The following is an 18959-nucleotide window of genomic DNA, read 5'->3' as shown; positions in this document are numbered from 1 at the left end:
GTAACATCCCAATCTGTAAAGTAACTTGCAACTACAACTGTGAATGGATGTAGCAGAGTATAAATAGATTATTTTGTGCTAATGTGGGTTGCAGACTTTTATTTAGACCTTCATGTGGGGATAAACACCGATCAGCCACAGCATTATGACCGCTGACAGGTGAAGTGAAGAACATCGATCATCTTGTTATAGTGCAGCGCTGCACAGTGACTTGGTGGTTAAGACTTTCGCCTTGCAGCTAGAGGATCCCCAATTCACATCCCTACCTTCCTGGGATCTTTCTGCATGAAGTTTGCATGTTCTCCATGTACATGTGTGGGTTTTATCTGGGTACTCCAGCTTCCTCCCACGGTCCAAAAACATATTGAAGTTAATTGGTAACTCTAAATTGTCTGAAATCTTTCAAATGAATGAGAAAGTATGTCTTTTGACTGGTAGCGTTTATATATACACTAGCGTTAAAAAATTTGGAGTAGCTTAGAAATATCCTTATTTTTTGAAAGAAAGCATTGTTTTCAATGAAGAAAACCCTAAATACATCATGAATCCAGCCTAGACATTGTCAAAGTGGTAAATGACTATTCTATCTGGAAACGGCTGATTTTTAATAGAATATCTCCATGGGGGTACAGAGGAACATTTCCAGCAACCATCACTCCTGTGTTCTAATGCTACATTGTGTTAGCTAATGGTGTTGAAAGGCTCATTGATGATTAGAAAATCCTTGTGCACTTATGTAACTACATGAATAAAAGTGGAAGTTTTCATGGAAAACATGAAATTTTCTGCATGACCCCAAACTTTGGAATGGTTGTGTATTTATGTATATCTATCTATCTATCTATCTATCTATACACACACACACATCCACACACACATCCACATGCGTGTGTTATCCTTCAGTGAAAGGTTATTTCACCTGCAGTGTGTGAAGGGCAGATAACTCAGGTCCTTCCCTTCCTGCTGTCAGACTTTAAAACCAGCACTGTTCCCAGTAGACCACACATCATAAAGAAGTGACATATTTCACTCTGGTGCAACGTCAGTGCATTCCATCCTGTGCAAGAGTAATATTTTGTACATTGAAGGAAAGTCTACATTTTTGAAACTATGCAGCATCAATCTGTGCAACATTATTTCAACAGAATAGCTTCTAACAATTTGCACGACATCAACAGTACATGTGCATATTTCCTGTTTTAATGTTTTTGTCGCTACATTTTTTGCCAGAATGACCAATTAACCTACCATTCATGGCTTTGAGCTGTGGGAGGAAGCCGAAGCACCTGGTGAAAACAAAAGGAGAACATGCCAGGTCCACATTACTCTTTAAAGAAATTTTTTTTAAAACTACAGGGAATCATTTAGCATTTTATTTGAATTTTTTCTTTCTGTACTTTCCCCCCCTCTCTCCACATTTTCCTTCATTTGGCTTGGACTTGTAAATACCTACTGACTCCATACAATTAGTTGACAATGAAAAAACAAAGACACAGTCAAATTTCTTTACAATAAATAATGTTTATTACCGCGATTATCAATCTAAATTCCAATGGAAAGCATTTCCAGTATAAGCAAACTGTGGACAGTGCCACAGCCTGGATAGATCTTTATGTAACTTTGATTTGTATTGCACTACACTATAGCAGAGCAGATGGCCTGACATTCATTTAAATACATTTATTTACAATAAAGCAAAACGTGAACTCCTTCAACAAGGAGAAATGTAAACAGGTTTGTCATTCAGTAAGCCTTGGAGAGTAGTTCCTCTCATCTCAGACAAAAAAATTTGAAAAAGTTGAATCTTGCTTGAAATCTACATTCAGGATCTGAAGACATACGCTGCTAAGAGTCCAAAGTGGAGAAAAGAAGTAGTAAAACCTGCTGCCAAATGTTTCAGAGGACATTTGTTCTATATGCAGACACAGAGGCTCCGTGGTCACTGGGCGACTGTGTGCTGGATGCAGTTCAGTGACTGTCCAGCAGGAGGCGCTGGTCCAACATGGTAGGAGGAAGGTATGAGGGTCCAGGACATGCAGGAAACCCAGCTTCTCCCTCCACTGAAACCAAACACCAGCTGACAACCTGGAAATGAGAGAAACTAAATGTCAATCCTGTAAACACTGACAAACAAACAGCATTTCATTCTATCTGTTGTTTCAACTTTGAGGCTCATACAGTGTATTGAGCAGGTAGTCCTGCCTTCAAACATATCCTGCTTTATCATCTGTTTTACTGAAATGGGGCCATAATTTGAGAAAAAAACCCATCATGCTATATTGAAGGAGACTTGAAACTGGTGATTAAGACCTCCAACTTCGAAGGAAAATGATTACTGAGTTAACAAATCAAGAGAGAGAAATAGGGTCATTTCCATTGATTTCTGTTCAATTTGATTTCTTTTTGCAATCAGAGAAGTCGCCCCCTGTTGGCTGGTAGAAAGAATGCAGGGTTAAGGCACACTTGTTGGCTTCACTTTTCAGACTCAGAGGCTACATTCAAATTTAATGTTGTTTTCTGACTTATGGAACCAAGAAAAATTAACTAAAACAAAAGAAATATTAACATCTCTTTCCACTGACAGGGCCCTCTGGTGCCTGACCAGTGTGTGTGTGTGTGTGTGTGTGTGTGTGTGTGTGTGTGTGTGTGTGTGTGTGTTTTATTTATTTATTTTTTCCATGCCGTTTTATCTTGCATGGAAACGCACTGCATCTCAATATCAGCCGCTTGGTGGACGTGTCACTTGTGGGACACTACTTGGTCACATGACAGCGCTTTAGCTTCAGTATGGTAGAAGCGTCGGAGCAAGATGGCGGCTCGGTCGCAAACTTTCTCTTTTATTATGAAGACAGTTCAGCGAAAAGCATTTCTGAAAGCATTTGAGGCGAGAAATGCGCTGCTGAATCTGTCCTCATTTTTGTTCAACAACGGCTAGTTTAGACGTCTAATGAAAGTTTCATGAGGCGTCGGACCTCTGCACCCCACGTGTCATTTGTATAAAGTAGAAATCAAACTATTTTATGCAAATGCAAAAGAGCTCCAGGGCGACACAGGAAAAAGGGATTAGATCAGTGTGTAGTTGTGTAATTTTTGTCTTTTGCCAACTATTTGTAGAATGGTAGAATGTATGAGCTGACATTATGAATCAAGTAAGATACTTTAAATGTGAATACAACAACTTGGACACGTTAAGTTTACTGGCTCTCTTGCTTGACACATGCTTTAGTGATATTTTGATCGTCTAGTGCTTAAAAATCGTTTGAATTTCAATTGGATTATGTGAATAGTTTATGAAAACATTGTGGTGCACTACAACTATATAACCTATAACCCTACAGACTTTTGCTGGTGGTTAACGATACGCTTCCTGTCTCTGGAGGTAATGCATGGATTACTATTATTGTTAGTGCACAAGCTATGCTATAAATACTGTTGATTGCAGCTTATGTTAGAGCAGACAGACACAGTTTAATCCATTACCTAGAAGGCCTACATTTTTGAGCATCGCTGTTATTACAGCTCAGTTCAGTTGTGGGGGAATCCAAAGCTTGAGTGACCTGCTGTGATTGCTCACTGCTGTAACCTATAATTGGACAATCCCTCTTCAGAGCAGAGAATTTAGCAAACAGAGCATTCCTTTTGTGTAGCATTTTAAATAAAACCCCACACAAGTCATGAACCGGGCTGAATGATGAATAATTCTCGACACAAACTGCTTCTGAATCTCTATCAGTACCAGTTGGTGTGTTCAGGGCCATTCCTTGTGATGGGCCCTGTCTTTCTTTTTCTTCTCATTTTTCTCCTTCTGCAGCCTCTCCAGCTCGGCCTCATACATCATCTCCTGGATCAGGTACTTTTCTCTGCGCATTCTGTCCCGCAGGTCCTTGGGGAGGTCAGGTATCAGGTACGCAATCAGGGTCTTGATGGCAAACACCATATGCTGCAAAAACAAAAGTATGTTATCGCAAATCCCAGAGCCATACCTCTGCAATGAAAACAAAAAACTCTTCAAAATGATAAGATGAAATATATTCAATCTCTTTTTAACTTTTCCTCAGGGAAACATATGAAACAACAAAGCAAAAATGCTAAGTATGAGAATAATTTTCTATTGCTTCATTCTGTGGATGTCTTTAACCCACTGATCACCAACTGTCAACTTTTCCAACTTGATCAAATAATCTGTGATGTGCTGTTCTTTTGGCAAACTTAGCTGCAAAGTCAAACCCTTCTATCCATCGTTATCTAGACACCGCTTAATCATCATTAGGGTTGACTAGGTTTGTGATCAGCTCATGGTGTGATGGTGGTGATAAAAATAGAAAGGTTTAATTCAGTTTTGGAAATGGTAACTTTTGAATCAGTTTGCTGATATTATGGGGTGCCCTCTTCAATCCACAAGCATTTACTAACAGTCATAAGTACACATTTTAAAAATGACATCTCGTGGTCTGAAGAGTTAAAATGTGTGGCCAAAAGTTAATCTTTCATTAAAATACCACTCTATTGAATCTGACTTATTCTGTAAATGCGGTTATGTATGCAGAGGAATGCTTAAACCCATGAGCCACTGAGTATTTGCAGACTTTTTCCTTAGAGGCCTGTCTGGGTGCAAACAGCACAGTGACTCATACACTTTGGTCAATGCAAAAGAGTTCATATTCTCATAAAATATGATGATCAAGAGATAAAGTGATGAACATCAAACTAAAGTGTGCAGACGTAATAGAGAACCATCACTTGGTTTATTACATCCATTATCTATATACTGCTTAATCCTGTCCGCTGACGTTCACACCTATGAACAATTTCAAATCACCAGTTAACCTCAGCATGTTTTTGGACTGTGGGAGGAAGCCGGAGAACCCAGACAAAACCCACGCAGGCACAGAGAGAACATGTAAACTCCATGCAGAAAGATCTTAGTCCCAGGCCAGGATGCAAACTGGGATCTTCTAGCTGCAAGGTGACCGTGCTAACCAGGAAGCCACTGTGCAGCCCCAAGGAAGCCAAATCTAAGCTTCAAATCACAATTAAAAGGAAAATCATTTCATTCTATGCATCTCATTTTCAAAAATCTTCCCAAAATAATTTGTTCTGATCATTTTCTGTAAAAAGCAAAACATTTGTCACTCCTCAGTACACTGCAAAGCTATTAGTGATGTCAGCTGAACTAGACTGAACTACAGGCTGTGTATACATAGAGCAGCATGGAAATAGATTAATAATGTCCGTAGTAAAGCATCTAATTCCAGTGTTCATAACATCTGTAGGGAGTTGCAAAAATGTTGTACATGTTGACTCCACTTTTTTTTTTTAAATTTCAACTAAATACTCAAAGAAACTGAACTGTCTTTTGCTTTTTTTGGTGATTTATAGCATAATAACTGTGACTTGTGAGTTGTCTCTATTCCTAGCCATGGCCACAGCTCATTTCACATGGACTGAAAGTCACTGAAAGGCTCTGTAACTGCAGAGTCCAGTGATCATTTTCTGTTGCTTTGTCACTGGCTTTCGCATTACATATTTATTTAATCAGCTTCTAACATAAAAACATTAGCGCAGTTTTAATCCTGTTTAAAAAATACTCTTTTAAAGAACCTTGTAAGTCTGGGTTAGCTGCTGTGTGACTTTAGAGCTGTGAACTAAGCTGGATGAGATTAATGTGAAGCACCTCTGTAAGTCCTTGTTAGTGGACTGAGAGCCACTGATAAAAGTGGGAAAAGCTGAGTCAGGACACAAAACACTGAAAGCAGAAAATGTTTAAGTTGAAGAGAAGTGATTACAGGCTTCTCTCAGCAGTGAAATGAGCTCTGCTGTATTTTCTTTCTACTTGTAAAGATCTCTTGTTGCCAGAAACTGCTTTCATCAAAATAATTTATGAGTGGATGCCTGTGTCTTTATGAGCTGTGAGAAAATTCGAGCAAAACGTTAAGGAAGATGTAGATGGGCACTCACAGATACAGATGTAAAAAGCATTGACAAAATAATAAAAAAGAATTCAACTCCAGAGCCAGCCAGCTGTCTGGTGCCATTTATCAAAGACTGTAGAACACTGACCTCAAAAACAATGATGAAGGCCAGCCGGGCTGCCAGGACGTGCCAGAACTGCAGAGTGTATGAGTAGGGCTCAGCAGAGTCTGGAGGCTCCCTGTAGTCACGATACCTGATGGAGGGAAAAAACAAGTCAGAGTTCATCACAGAGCAGCCCTGGTGACTGATGAGCTGCTCATGTTAATGATTCAACAACTGGCAGAAAAGAAATGAGAGGAGAAAAATACCTGCAGCTTGTATACGGGATGCTGACAGCTTCACTATGGGTTTGGCTTATTTCTCTTTTACTAATCGAGGTAGTTATTTTGTGATTTATATTTTATGTGGAGCTCAGCAAGAGATTGTGTCTTGGTTAATAGAGATCATTAATAAAGTGATGGATTATGCACCATTCGTTGTACAAACGCTTCCTCCTAAAGCCTGGTAAAAATGAACAAACTTTCCACAAAGTGTTTCACTCTGGTGTCTTAACCAGTTTTAGCGCTCAGTGAGCACTGGTGTGGACGCATGCCCCCACATTACCTGCAATATTTCACAGCTTCTCCAAAGAGCTCAGAGCCATTGGTCCGGGGATGTGATCTCCTCTCAAAGTCAGACACCCGGAAAACTGAGAGACTGGCGTTGACGTAACCCATCATACACCTGAAGAACGCACAAGAACAGTGAATCTAACACTTACACTACACTTCAAAAGCTTGGGGTCACTTAGAAATGTCCTTATTTTTTTTAAAGAAAATCTTTTTAAAAATGAAGATAGCATTAAATGAATGATAATGAATAATAAAAGTGTGAGTTTTCAGATTCAGGTTCAGAAAATTTTATTTATCCCCAGGGGGTAATTTTAAAAAGCATATAGGGCAAGAAGTGTAACAATGACATAAGGAATTGAGTAAATAAACAAGAAATTAGAGATAAGTCACATGAATAAACAGGGATAAATATGTACACAAATGTACAACAAGTAATATAATAAGAATAAAAATAAAATGAAAAGAAAGAAAAGTTAAAAAAAAAACACAACTTCGTAACATACTCGTGCAAATACGGGGTGGGGAAGCAAAAATGTCCTGTCAGGTAAAAACAACTATAAGTGGGTATAACTTTTTTATTCTTTGGAGTTTTGAACTGATTTCTTGAAGAACACAAATTTAAAGCTTTCAGAACATGTTTATTCAATATGTCCTCCATCAGCCATGATGAAGGCCTCGATACAGCCTCTGAAAGAGGCACAGGCCCTCCTGATATCCTCCTTGGGGTAGGCCTCCCATTCCCTGGAGAATGCAGCCTTAAGTAAATCCATATTGGCATGAGGGGTGGCATTAGTCCTCAACTAAATGGCGCCCCATCAGAAAAAATCCCGGGGGTTTAGATCAAGTGAGCTCGGGGGCCAAATGCCTTTGGGCCAGAAGTTGGCCATATTCTACTCACAGAACTTTTGGAACTTGATTGATGTGTGAGCAGGAGCCCCATCTTGCTGCCACACATAGTTGTTGTCAGGGTAGGTGGCCTTCAGCCAGGGCAAAACGGTGTATCTCAGAACTTTGTAGTACACATCAGCCCCAATTTTCTGATCTGGCTTGAAGAAGTAGGGGGGCATCTTATTGCCATCTGAGCCCAAGACTCCCAGGACCATCTGGAGATCTCTTGGTGCCCAAACTGGATTGTCTGGCATGCTGGATGCGGCGAATGGTCCTCTCACTGATGCCAACAATCTTGGCAATGTCCTTCTGAGGGATTTGGGCATCCTGGAGATCACAAACCCTATTGCGTTTTGCTTGTTGCTTGCTCACTTCACAATGTACCAAGGTCTGACAAATACTAAAAAGACTGGTTAAAGGTAAGGAACTTTGATTTTAATTATTGTTTTGATTACCCTCACCGTTTGGGCAGGACATTCAAATTTGTCAGTAGGACATTTTTGCTTCCCCACCCTGTATGGCATACTAGTTAAAATACAAATTAACAATGTAGGTGCAACACAGCAGTGAGGTAGATACAAATTGCATATATCAAGGTGGATATACGTAAATTATAGAGTGCAAAACGGCAGAGTTCACAGAGGAAACGTGGAAAACATGAGATTCTCGGATGACCACAAACTTTTGAATGGTCGTATACAACATCTTTAATCAAGAGTTACACCAAGTGACATGTACTAAATTTAAAACAGCGATATGGTTTTATTTGACCATCACTCACCCCTCCCCTGCTCGGCCCTGACCAGCACAAGGTCCGTACTTGTAGGCGTAAACAAGGCGAGGGATGAAGTCTGAGGTAACGGCGATGACAAAGGCGTTGGTGATAACAGACAAGATGCCGATGCCCTCCAGAATGCCGTACCAGATCCCTGCCATAAACATCACACGTTTAAAATGACTGCAAAAAAAGCACCATAAAAGCGTAACGTGCGAGGCTTTATTTACCGATGTCTTTGGCTTGTGATGGCAGAGGTCGCCGCCACTGTGTGACAAACTTGTAGGCATCTAAACGGATCTCAATGATGTTGTTGAGCAGCGCCAAGAGAGGGGCCAGAGGGAAAGCTGCCACGAAGATGGTGGTGAAACCAAACTGTAAGACTGAAACAAATGCAATGCAAGCCTTCAGGTCCCACAGCTCCTGTAGATGTTCATCCTGTTTGCAAACTGTTGATTTGAGACTAAAAATTCCATATAAGGTCAATAATTCTTCTTCATTTTAGCTCTTTCTCTCCTGAAGGAAATATTTAGCTCTTTACCACAGACTGTCTGTAAAACATGAACATAACCACTGAGTCTGAAAGGTGAAGTCAATGCAGAGATGCCTTACACATATATTCTTTGTACCAGCCAGCAGGGGGCGACACCTTTGGTTGCAAAAGAAGTAAAATCATATGGAGGTCTATCAGAAAATGACCCCACTTCTCACTTGATTTATTACATCAGTAAACATTTTCCTTATGAGTTCATAGTCTTGCTTGCTACCCTGAAGTCTCCTTTAAACAACATGGTGTTTTTTTCATTGCCCCATAATCAGTAGAATGGACAATAAATCCGGGCATGTTTTAGGGTGGGGCCACTTTGCGATTCACAAGTTGCTACCGTAAAACCTTGCAAAGCATTCTCAGGTTCTCAGTCAGATCCTTTCTTCACTTCTTGCATTTAGTTTCAAAACACAGAGATAGTGCTGACCAAATTTCACGGCTTCACAACAGTAGTCCATAAATCAATAGGTTATGTTACAGTGGTATCTTCTATGTACAGTCTAAGGTCTTTACCCACTACATAACATGCTTCACTGGCTATGGTTGTGCTGCCCTTTGGTTCAAATCTTACAAGATAGGGATTACTTGTAAAAGTAACCTCTATCTACTTATATAAGTAGATAGGATAAGACTGAGCAAACAAAGATCACATGTGGGGTTCCTCCGGGGTCCATTCTTGGGCATCTTCTATTCAATGTCTACATGTTGCCCTTTGCTCAGACAATAGAATACCACAACATCTCTTACCAAACTTATGCAGATGACACACAACTTCAAATTTCACTGTCATTACATGACTACAGTCCTGTACGTGCTCTCAGTAAGTGTATCCATCAAATCAATGAGTGGAGGTGTCACAGTTTTCCATCAGCTCAATGCAGACCAGACTGAAGTGACTGTATTTGACCCCAAAAGTGAAAGGTCAAAGATTAGCAGTCACCCTGACTGCATGTCATTAAAAGTTACAAATCAAGCTAGAAACCTCAGTGTCAATAACCACTGGAAAGTTGTTACTAAGTCTGCCTACGACCACATGAAGAACATTGATAGAATCAAGAGTTTCCTTTCTTTCGAAGACGCACAGAACTTGTTCATGTATTTATTTTCAGTAGGTTAGATTGTTGATGCAGCTGAACCAGAACGCTGCTCCCAGAGTTCTAACCAACACCAGGAAACTGGACCATATTACACCGGTCCTCAAATCACTGCACTGGCTTCCTGTTAGTCAAAGGATAGAGTTTAAAATCTGACTCTTGGTCTACAAAGCGCTGAATAGTCTTGGACCAAAATACATCCTGGACTTATTAGCTCCATACAGTGCCTTGCGAAAGTATTCGGCCCCCTTGAACTTTTCAACCTTTCGCCACATTTCAGACTTCAAACATAAAGATATAAAATTTTAATTTTTTGTCAAGAATCAACAACAATTGGGACACAATCAAGAAGTGGAATGAAATTTATTGGATATTTTAAACTTTTTTAACAAATAAAAACCTGAAAAGTGGGGCGTGCAATATTATTCGGCCCCTTTACTTTCAGTGCAGCAAACTCACTCCAGAAGTTCAGTGAGGATCTCGGAATGATCCAATGTTGTCCTAAATGACTGATGATGATTAATAGAATCCACCTGTGTGTAATCAAGTCTCCGTATAAATGCACCTGCTCTGTGATAGTCTCAGGGTTCTGTTTAAAGTGCAGAGAGCATCATGAAGACCAAGGAACACACCAGGCAGGTCCCAGATACTGTTGTGGAGAAGTTTGAAGCCGGATTTGGATACAAAAAGATTTCCCAAGCTTTAAACATCTCAAGGAGCACTGTGCAAGCAATCATATTGAAATGGAAGGAGTATCAGACCACTGCAAATCTACCAAGACCTGGCCGTCCCTCTAAACTTTTACCTCCAACAAGGAGAAGACTGATCAGAGATGCAGCCAAGAGGCCCATGATCACTCTGGATGAACTGCAGAGATCTACAGCTGAGGCGGGAGAGTCTGTCCATAGGACAACAACCAGTTGTACACTGTACAAATCTGGCCTTTATGGAAGAGTGGCAAGAAGAAAGCCATTTCTCAAAGATATCCGTAAAAAGTCTCATTTAAAGTTTGCCACAAGCCACCTGGGAGACACACAAAACATGTGGAAGAAGGTGCTCTGGTCAGATGAAACCAAAATCGAACTTTTTGGCCACAATGCAAAACGATATGTTTGGCGTAAAAGCAACACAGCTCATCACCCTGAACACACCATCCCCACTGTCAAACATGGTGGTGGCAGCCTCATGGTTTGGGCCTGCTTTTCTTCAGCAGGGACAGGGAAGATGGTTAAAATTGATGGGAAGATGAATGGAGCCAAATACAGGAGCATTCTGGAAGAAAACCTGTTGGAGTCTGCAAAAGACCTGAGACTGGGACGGAGATTTATCTTCCAACAGGACAATGATCCAAAACATAAAGCCAAATCTACAATGGAATGGTTCACAAATAAACGTATCCAGGTGTTAGAATGGCCAAGTCAAAGTCCAGACCTGAATCCAATGGAGAATCTGTGGGCAGAGCTGAAGACTGCTGTTCACAAATGCTCTCCATCCAACCTCACTGAGCTCGAGCTGTTTTGCAAGGAAGAATGGGCAAGAATTTCAGTCTCTCGATGTGCAAAACTGATAGAGACATACCCCAAGCGACTTGCAGCTGTAATTGCAGCAAAAGGTGGCGCTACAAAGTATTAATGCAAGGGGGCCGAATAATATTGCACGCCCCACTTTTCAGGTTTTTATTTGTTAAAAAAGTTTAAAATATCCAATAAATTTTGTTCCACTTCACGATTGTGTCCCACTTGTTGTTGATTCTTGACAAAAAATTAAACTTTTATATCTTTATGTTTGAAGCCTGAAATGTGGCGAAAGGTTGAAAAGTTCAAGGGGGCCGAATACTTTCACAAGGCACTGTATGAAGCTACCAAAGCCCCCAGGTCATCAGGGACAGGTTTACTGTGTGTTCCCAGAATCAGAACCAAGACTAGTGAAGCAGCATTCAGTTATTATGCTCCTCGCCTGTGGAACAGACTTCCTGAACACCTGAGGTCTGCTCAAACTGTCGGCTCTTTTAAATCAGGCCTGAAAACCAGATTGCTTACTGCTGCTTTCTCTTAGATGCTCAATCTATTTTTTTGTCTTAGAATGCACTTTTATGATCTTAATGTTTATTTGTTTTATTTCACATGCACTCATATCTCATACACAGATGAAATTACAGTATATTGCTGGTGTTGGGAAGAAATGACAGCATTTGGCTAGCTGCTGTTGTGGTTATTTGCGGTTACATATTGCACATTTGTTGGGTTGTAATTTCATGGCATTCCTGACGTTCGATAACTTGCTAAAATGTGTAAACTCTTTAATGTCCCAAACACAGAGAGATCAACTGAGTAGCTAATCAGACTGAATGAAACATCAGTTCAAATTCATTGCTTACAATTCTTCTTCTTCTTTTTTTTAAATATCATTTTCAGCCTCATGAACTCACACACACAAGCACTACAACTGTGACGTCAGCTAAGTCTGTGAGGGTTTTCGGGCTGAGGCCTCACATTGGGATTGTGCCACTGTGTGGAGCAGCCTGGTAGCCAACTTAGTCTGTCTGCTGTTTGGCATCTGGCATCTAGTCTGCAGTTAGTTTATCTGAGCTTTTTCACCCAAATCTGCCTGCTGAGCACAGTTAGACTGAACCAAAAGGTATAGTTTCAGGGTGAAAAACCAATACAGTGAGCCAAAAAATGCTAAAATGCTCCTTGAAGCTGAAGGGAACCTGCTGATTTTTCTGAGGGTTTGTCACTGTAAGCATCCTCTTTCACGTGTCACGTTTTTCGCCCCTAGTTTCCATGAAAAATACTGATTAATACAGCTTTAAATTTGTTTTGCAATGTTAATCCAGTCAGTCACTCATGTGAATGAGAAGTTTACACGGGTAGATAAGATAGAGAGAGAAACTAGAAATCCATGAACACGTGGAAAAGCTTCCAGCTCAGACTCAATCCAGTTGAAGTCAGTGTCACAATTGCATAACATGGATTGGAGCGGCTGGGTCATGAAATGAAAAAAATTCTATCATAGAAGATTAAACTGTGGAGTACATCTGAGGATAAAAAATTGATATTAAAGGTTGTGGTGCTAACGTGGGCGGGGTTTATCAGTATTAAACACACAAAGAAATGCTTGTGGTGTTTCAGGCGGAACATACTCATCTCCAGGTATTCATCAAAGAGTCCGTAGGCATTCATTGGCTGCAGGTGGTAATCCCTCTCCCACTGGGGGAAGCTGGCCTTGGCGTTCTGGCCGTGTTCTCTCCTCAGCCTTCGTCGCGTCCACCAGTTCTGGATCAGCCTGGAATAAATCACCAAAACACTGTTATCCAGGTTGTCTGTCTCTAATCCAGCTGTTCAGAAATAGAGGAGACCACTACTAAATTGTACACTGCCGTTCAAAAGTTTGGCGTCAGTTAGAAATGTCCTTATTTTTGAAAGAAAAGCAGTTTTTTTTCAATGAAGATAACATTAAATGAATCAGAAAAATGGAATATCTCCATAGGGGTACAGAGGAACATTTCCAGCAACCATCACTCCTGTGCTCTAATGCTACATTGTGTTAGCTAATGGTGTTGAAAGGCTCACTGATGATTAGAAAACCCTTGTGCAGTTATGTTAGCACATGAATAAAAGTGTGAGTTTTCATGGAAAACATGAAATTGTCTGAGTGACCCCGAATTTCCTAATGGTATTGTATGTGTTGCCATTCAGTTTGTGAACTTACTGATGTGTGTTTGACTAAATTGCAGGTTTATCATCATCATATCATACAAGAAAAGTATACACAAAGCCAGCAGAGGCTTTGTGTATACTTTTGCAAATTTGACAGCAACCCATCCATCAGGTGTCAACATTTTATTAAAATCTGTGTTTAGACTGTCCATTCATCCACTTACTCAACCACTCCACAGTGTTTTCAATAGAGAAGACGCTCTAGGGATACATTTCTGACTTGGATGCACCACTAATACATAATTATGTGGCAGATATTCCACCAGAGCATCTGCAGCACATTTAAAGCCATGGACACCACAGCATTTATATTTTTGTGTAAGTACCAAGGAGCAATCTCTGGGCCTGAAAAGTGAAACTAATGTAGAGGTACCAAAAAACGACAGTTCCTCAAATGTCCACTTGAGGCTGACTCCAAATAGCAAGTCAGTCCGCATAGACCCCCATGTTAACCCTTTACGCTTCAGTGCGTCGTAGGTGTACCGCCGGCGGTACACCTACTAATTTGCATAGGAATTTCAAGAATGTCCGACGGCTGCAAACACGATTATACAAACACTATACGCCGATGGAAAGCTTAGATTCTCATGAATCCGCCGGTATAAACCACTTTCAGATGCGATTACCACAGCGGGTGAAAAAAACACATTTGTCCGACAAAAACAAATATTCATCCATCCGTTCTCTATACACGGCTTCAACGCACACAGCGCGACTCACATTTCCGGGTTCATTTTTACACACAGATGAAAAGATTCCACAAAAAACGGCCATAATCCAACCTTTTACATCGAGACAACACAAGCCAGTAAACTATTTTGTCCAAAACATGTCCTGAAGTCGGTATAAAATCCACGAATCGGTCGTTTTCAAGGAAATGCACCTCGCGATGTGCGTCCAATATTCCCTGTATTTTTCGTCATTTTTTTATTTAAAAATAGAATATTAGCGATTTTTTGTACTGAAAACGGCTGGAATTGACTGAAGCTTAAAGGGTTAAAATGCTCAACTTTACAGCACAAACATAGTTACGTCCTACAAAACACAGTTTTGGTCTCTTTAGCTAATTTTCTTTTATGTGACAACTGTACAGGGGTTAAATTTTCATACATTTTACCACTTTAAATTGTATTAACACTTGAAGTTATACATAATGAAGGGTGTGGCCCCTTTAAGAGACAGGTGAGTGCAGGTCAAGGGACAGAAATGTTTGCATGGTCCATTCTAACTTGACTCGCACATCATCTTTTTGCTCACTTTTGGATTAGCAGGAAGTAAGAAGGAATCAAGTATTGAAAAACTGTTGTGCAGGTTTTGGTGGTGATTGAAGTCGGAGAGGACAAGTGCAACTTTTTCAGCCCTCTTAATGTCCTTGTTCAGTAGCAGCCTTCTCTAACATCACCATTGGCAACATAAATTTGGCCAGATAGATTAGATAACAAACCCTCCATTGCTGTATTCTTGACATGTTGAGAACTGGAGTGGTGTTTAGTAATTCCTGATGGTCATTGTTTAGGTGACTCAGGGTGCTTTCACACCTGTTAGTCCGTTAGAGTGGTTCGTTTGGACCTAAAAGTTGTTACAATGTTGCTAATTTCAACTGGTTCGGTTCGCATTCACACCAGTGTTTTCGCAGTTGAACCAACTTCGATGAATGTTATATATCTCCCTCTAGTCGTTTGGCGGCGCTGTTCACAAAAATAATGACGTAGGTGAACGCTGATTGGCGCAGCATGTGAAGAGGGAAAAATCCCAGAAGAAAACAACAGGCTGTGTTTATTCCATGGATCGAGATTTATTCATAAACAATGAACTATGTTCTCCTGTTCCTTCTTGTTGCCATATATTCGTATCATTGCTTTATGCAGCAAGCACAAATACTGCTGTTGTTCCAGCATGAAGCTCGCATTCGGTACGAGAACATTACACACTCGTTTTTGGCACGGAGAAGATGCATTGCAAGACATTATCGTTATCCCAAAATTCCCTGTGCAGGTTGCTACCGAAGCTCCCGTAGACCAAAAAGTCTGCTGCGCCATCAAGCCGGTCCGAATGGAGACAGGTTTGTGTTCTCACCAGCAGCGAACCGAACTGGAGTTCACATAGAAGCGGACCGAGACCACCTTCGAGAGGTGGTCTCGGTCCGGTTCTTTAGTCCGCACCAAAAACATCTGGTCTGCTTTCACACCAGCCCAAACGAACCGTACTTGCTGGTGTTGCGGACTCCAGTCCGCTTTAAGCGGACCAAAAGGCGTATGTGTGAAAGCACCCTTAATGCCACTGTCAAACCTGTTGATTTCGATGCTTCAGTGGAAACAAAAAGATCAGAAGGAGGAACAGTTACTTAGTTAGTCCTGTAAACATATGCACCCCCCCTTGCCCTTGATATTTGTCTCTTCGGTAGAAAGCCATCTATTTTCATTACCGATGGTGGAACATGTTTCTTCCATTTTCAAGGCTCAGAAAATACAAATGGAACTCACGGGTATCCGAGCTCCATAAAGTTGTTCCACGTCTGTTTTAGCACCATAATGATCCCCATCTGCATACAGAGGTCAATGAGGCAGCCGCTGGGGTGGCACTGCCAAAACAAATAGAAAGAAGCAGTGTCAGATTAAACTCTTACCTTTGCTAACAATGGAATATTTAAAATGGAAGGAAAAACTGGAAACTCTGCATTGCTGTAGAAAGTCTTATTCGTCTATCTGGTGTTGTAAGCATCACTCAATGCAGAGCATCCAGGTTATGTTGGAGCCTCTATGCTCACGACTCATAATCATTATTCATACAGGTGTTATGACTTCTCCCTGCAGCCTTTAGAAGCTTTGTGCATTTAAAAGCAGGAAGTTCTCCAAGTGCTGTCATGATTCTGTAAGGCTACAAAAGGCTGACAGGGGCTGTACATGTCACACTACAGAGAATTTTTCCATTTCTGCAGCCATGGGAACACAAGTGGGAGCACATTAGCTCAGCACCTAAAAGCGTCGGCTCAGGCCTTTTGTCCCCTTGGACCAGTTCATTGTGTGATTTTCCCCGCATGTTCCCATAAGTGCTGCTTACTGCTGATGGGGGTTAAATGCCTGCTGGTTGGCCATGCAGTAATAGCTTAATGTCCAGTTTTTAAATACTTGCATCCATAATGCTTTGCTGTTATTCCCCAGTGGGAGCGAGCAAAGTCATTACTCACTTCTTCCAGTTTCCAGCGATTGATGAGGCGCAGGTATGCACCAGGCCGGCCTGTGAATCTGTCAACCAAGGAAAAAACACGCCAGGAGTTACTGCTTCACAAATAATCCGATGGAACAAAAACCTCTTAAAGCAAATCTGAAATTTGCAAAAGTTTCTGAGCATGACGTCATAAAAATCAGCTATGAATTTTAAAGTCTTCATAATAAAAGGTGAGTTTTCTGGCATTTGAAGACCTGTGACCGCTTTAAATCTTTTAGGAAGCTCTATGAAGAGAGAGTAAATACTTCTGGTGATGTGTATGAGTATCCATCTGTCCCTCAGTAGACACGCACACCTACATCTCTGCTGCACCAAAAAATGTGAGTGGGTGATTCTTCTTTATTTTCATTGTGTTAATATGTCCATATGGTGCTTATTTCTATGGTGGAAGACACATTGTAAGTTCAATTGTCGCCATGGCTGGACATCTCAACGTTGAAGCTGCAGTTTACTGATGACAGATTGAGACTTTTGGGATTCCATTTGTAATAAACCAAAGGATCAAATCCTGTCAATTTGCAGGATGGGACTTTCTGTGTCATTGTTCTTCTTCATAGAGTAAGTTCTACATTGTTTGCGCAGAGTCAAAGGAGAGCTGATGTGCTCAAGCTGCAGTGAATGGAGAAGGATGTGTGAATAAAGAGGCAGTGACTTCACAGATCTGTACGTTCTAAAGGAAGAAAGGCGGTGCAGAGCTATATATGAGCCATTTTAAAGTAGAAGGGGATCACTTTATAGCACACTTGGCTCCAATCTGCAGCGTCAAGGTTGTATCGTTTCTCTCAAAGCATAGCTTCTCAATAACACTATCTTGGCAAAAGTACAGTATGCCCATCAAAACAAAACTATCATCACATTACCACTGAGTTATGGAAGCACACTGTATTCACAAAAGAAAAAATAATAAAGGCTCAATCTCGCAGTTAAGATTTTTTATTGCAGAATTACAAGATCTCGCAAAGGCTATGGTGGTTATCAGTCACAGGTATACTTGAGAGGACAGGGGAGATTTATTGCAATAATTATGAGTTGCAGTAGTGAATAGTGGGAAGTATTTTGTCATCATGGAGGCTACTGACAGCTATTACTCTGATACTGAATTCTATGTTCCTCCCTCATCAGTCTATTGTAGATTATTTCCTCATTATGAGATAGTTTTCTCATTATTATACGATCTTTTCTTACATGAATGAGATCTGGATCTTGCAATTATCTTCGCAGTGAAAGGTATAATAGTTGCTGGGTTGATAATAGTTCAGACTTTTAATACAATACGGCACCTGAAGCCACAAACCCACACAGAGGAGCTGTTTAAACTTTCAGTCTGAGGCTCCAGTCAGTTTCTACATCCTTGACCAGCTTTCATAGCATATCTATCAGTGCTTAAGATCATCTGTTGTATTTTTTCTATTTGTTGTGTTGTGTTTGTTGGGTTTTTGTGTTTCTGTATCTTTTCTAGGTTGATATTTTGTTGATTGGAGGCTACTTAGCTGTTATGATGGTTATGGTACTGGTGAATCATGCTACACTGTGTTTGTCGGTTGTGTGTGTCTTTCTCACCTTCCCAGAAAGAAGGCGATGTAGAAAGTTGAACTGTTAAGGTTGACAAACTGAAAAAGGAACATCTTGAGGGTGAAGCTGTTCTCCCACTCGGACTCTGTTCTTGGCTGCTCTGTGATGGCACCGAGAGAAAAAAACAAATCAGGAGAAACAAATGCAATCCAAATCTCCACATTATCCTGCCAATTATTCCACAAATGCATACACATAATTTTAATTAGATTTAACCCTCCTGTTGTCCTTATTTACAGGCACCAAAAAATATTGTTTCCTTATCTGAAAAAATCCAAAAATTCAGCAAAAAATTTCCCCAAGTTTCTGAAAATTTGCAAAATATTAAGGGTGAAAATTCCAATAATTTCTTAAAAAATTCCCTTAAAAGTTATGTTTTTAAAAAAATCCCCAAAATTTGGCAAGAAAATTCTTGTACATATTTGTAAAAAAATTGTAAAAATCTTCACAAAAAATCCTAAAAATATCCCAAGTGATTACATATATATCAGAAAAACTTCTAATATTTTCTTTAAGAACATTCACAAAAAAATCAACCAAAATCCAGTGAAA

At 40.4% G+C, this 18959-nt stretch overlaps 1 protein-coding gene across 2 annotated transcripts in view; it reads right to left on the bottom strand.

The window, feature by feature from the left end:
- Positions 1–1501: 1501 nt before the first annotated feature.
- Positions 1502–18959, bottom strand: part of LOC110968797 (anoctamin-4-like) — a 91418-nt gene continuing 73960 nt past the window's right edge. For both annotated transcript variants that reach the window (XM_051948617.1, XM_051948620.1), the window contains 10 exons: positions 18396–18507; positions 16795–16852; positions 16091–16188; positions 13031–13173; positions 8478–8630; positions 8254–8401; positions 6577–6696; positions 6061–6166; positions 3737–3940; positions 1502–2085 (listed from right to left, as the gene is read on the bottom strand). In XM_051948617.1, the coding sequence (XP_051804577.1) occupies positions 3749–3940; positions 6061–6166; positions 6577–6696; positions 8254–8401; positions 8478–8630; positions 13031–13173; positions 16091–16188; positions 16795–16852; positions 18396–18507 (1130 nt within the window). In that variant the 3' untranslated portion in view covers positions 1502–2085; positions 3737–3748. The remainder of the gene's footprint in view (positions 2086–3736; positions 3941–6060; positions 6167–6576; positions 6697–8253; positions 8402–8477; positions 8631–13030; positions 13174–16090; positions 16189–16794; positions 16853–18395; positions 18508–18959) is intronic.

Source organism: Acanthochromis polyacanthus, chromosome 1, assembly GCF_021347895.1.
Source record: "Acanthochromis polyacanthus isolate Apoly-LR-REF ecotype Palm Island chromosome 1, KAUST_Apoly_ChrSc, whole genome shotgun sequence".
Classification (NCBI taxonomy): domain Eukaryota; kingdom Metazoa; phylum Chordata; class Actinopteri; family Pomacentridae; genus Acanthochromis; species Acanthochromis polyacanthus.
This window is presented reverse-complemented; position numbering and strand designations above follow the sequence as displayed.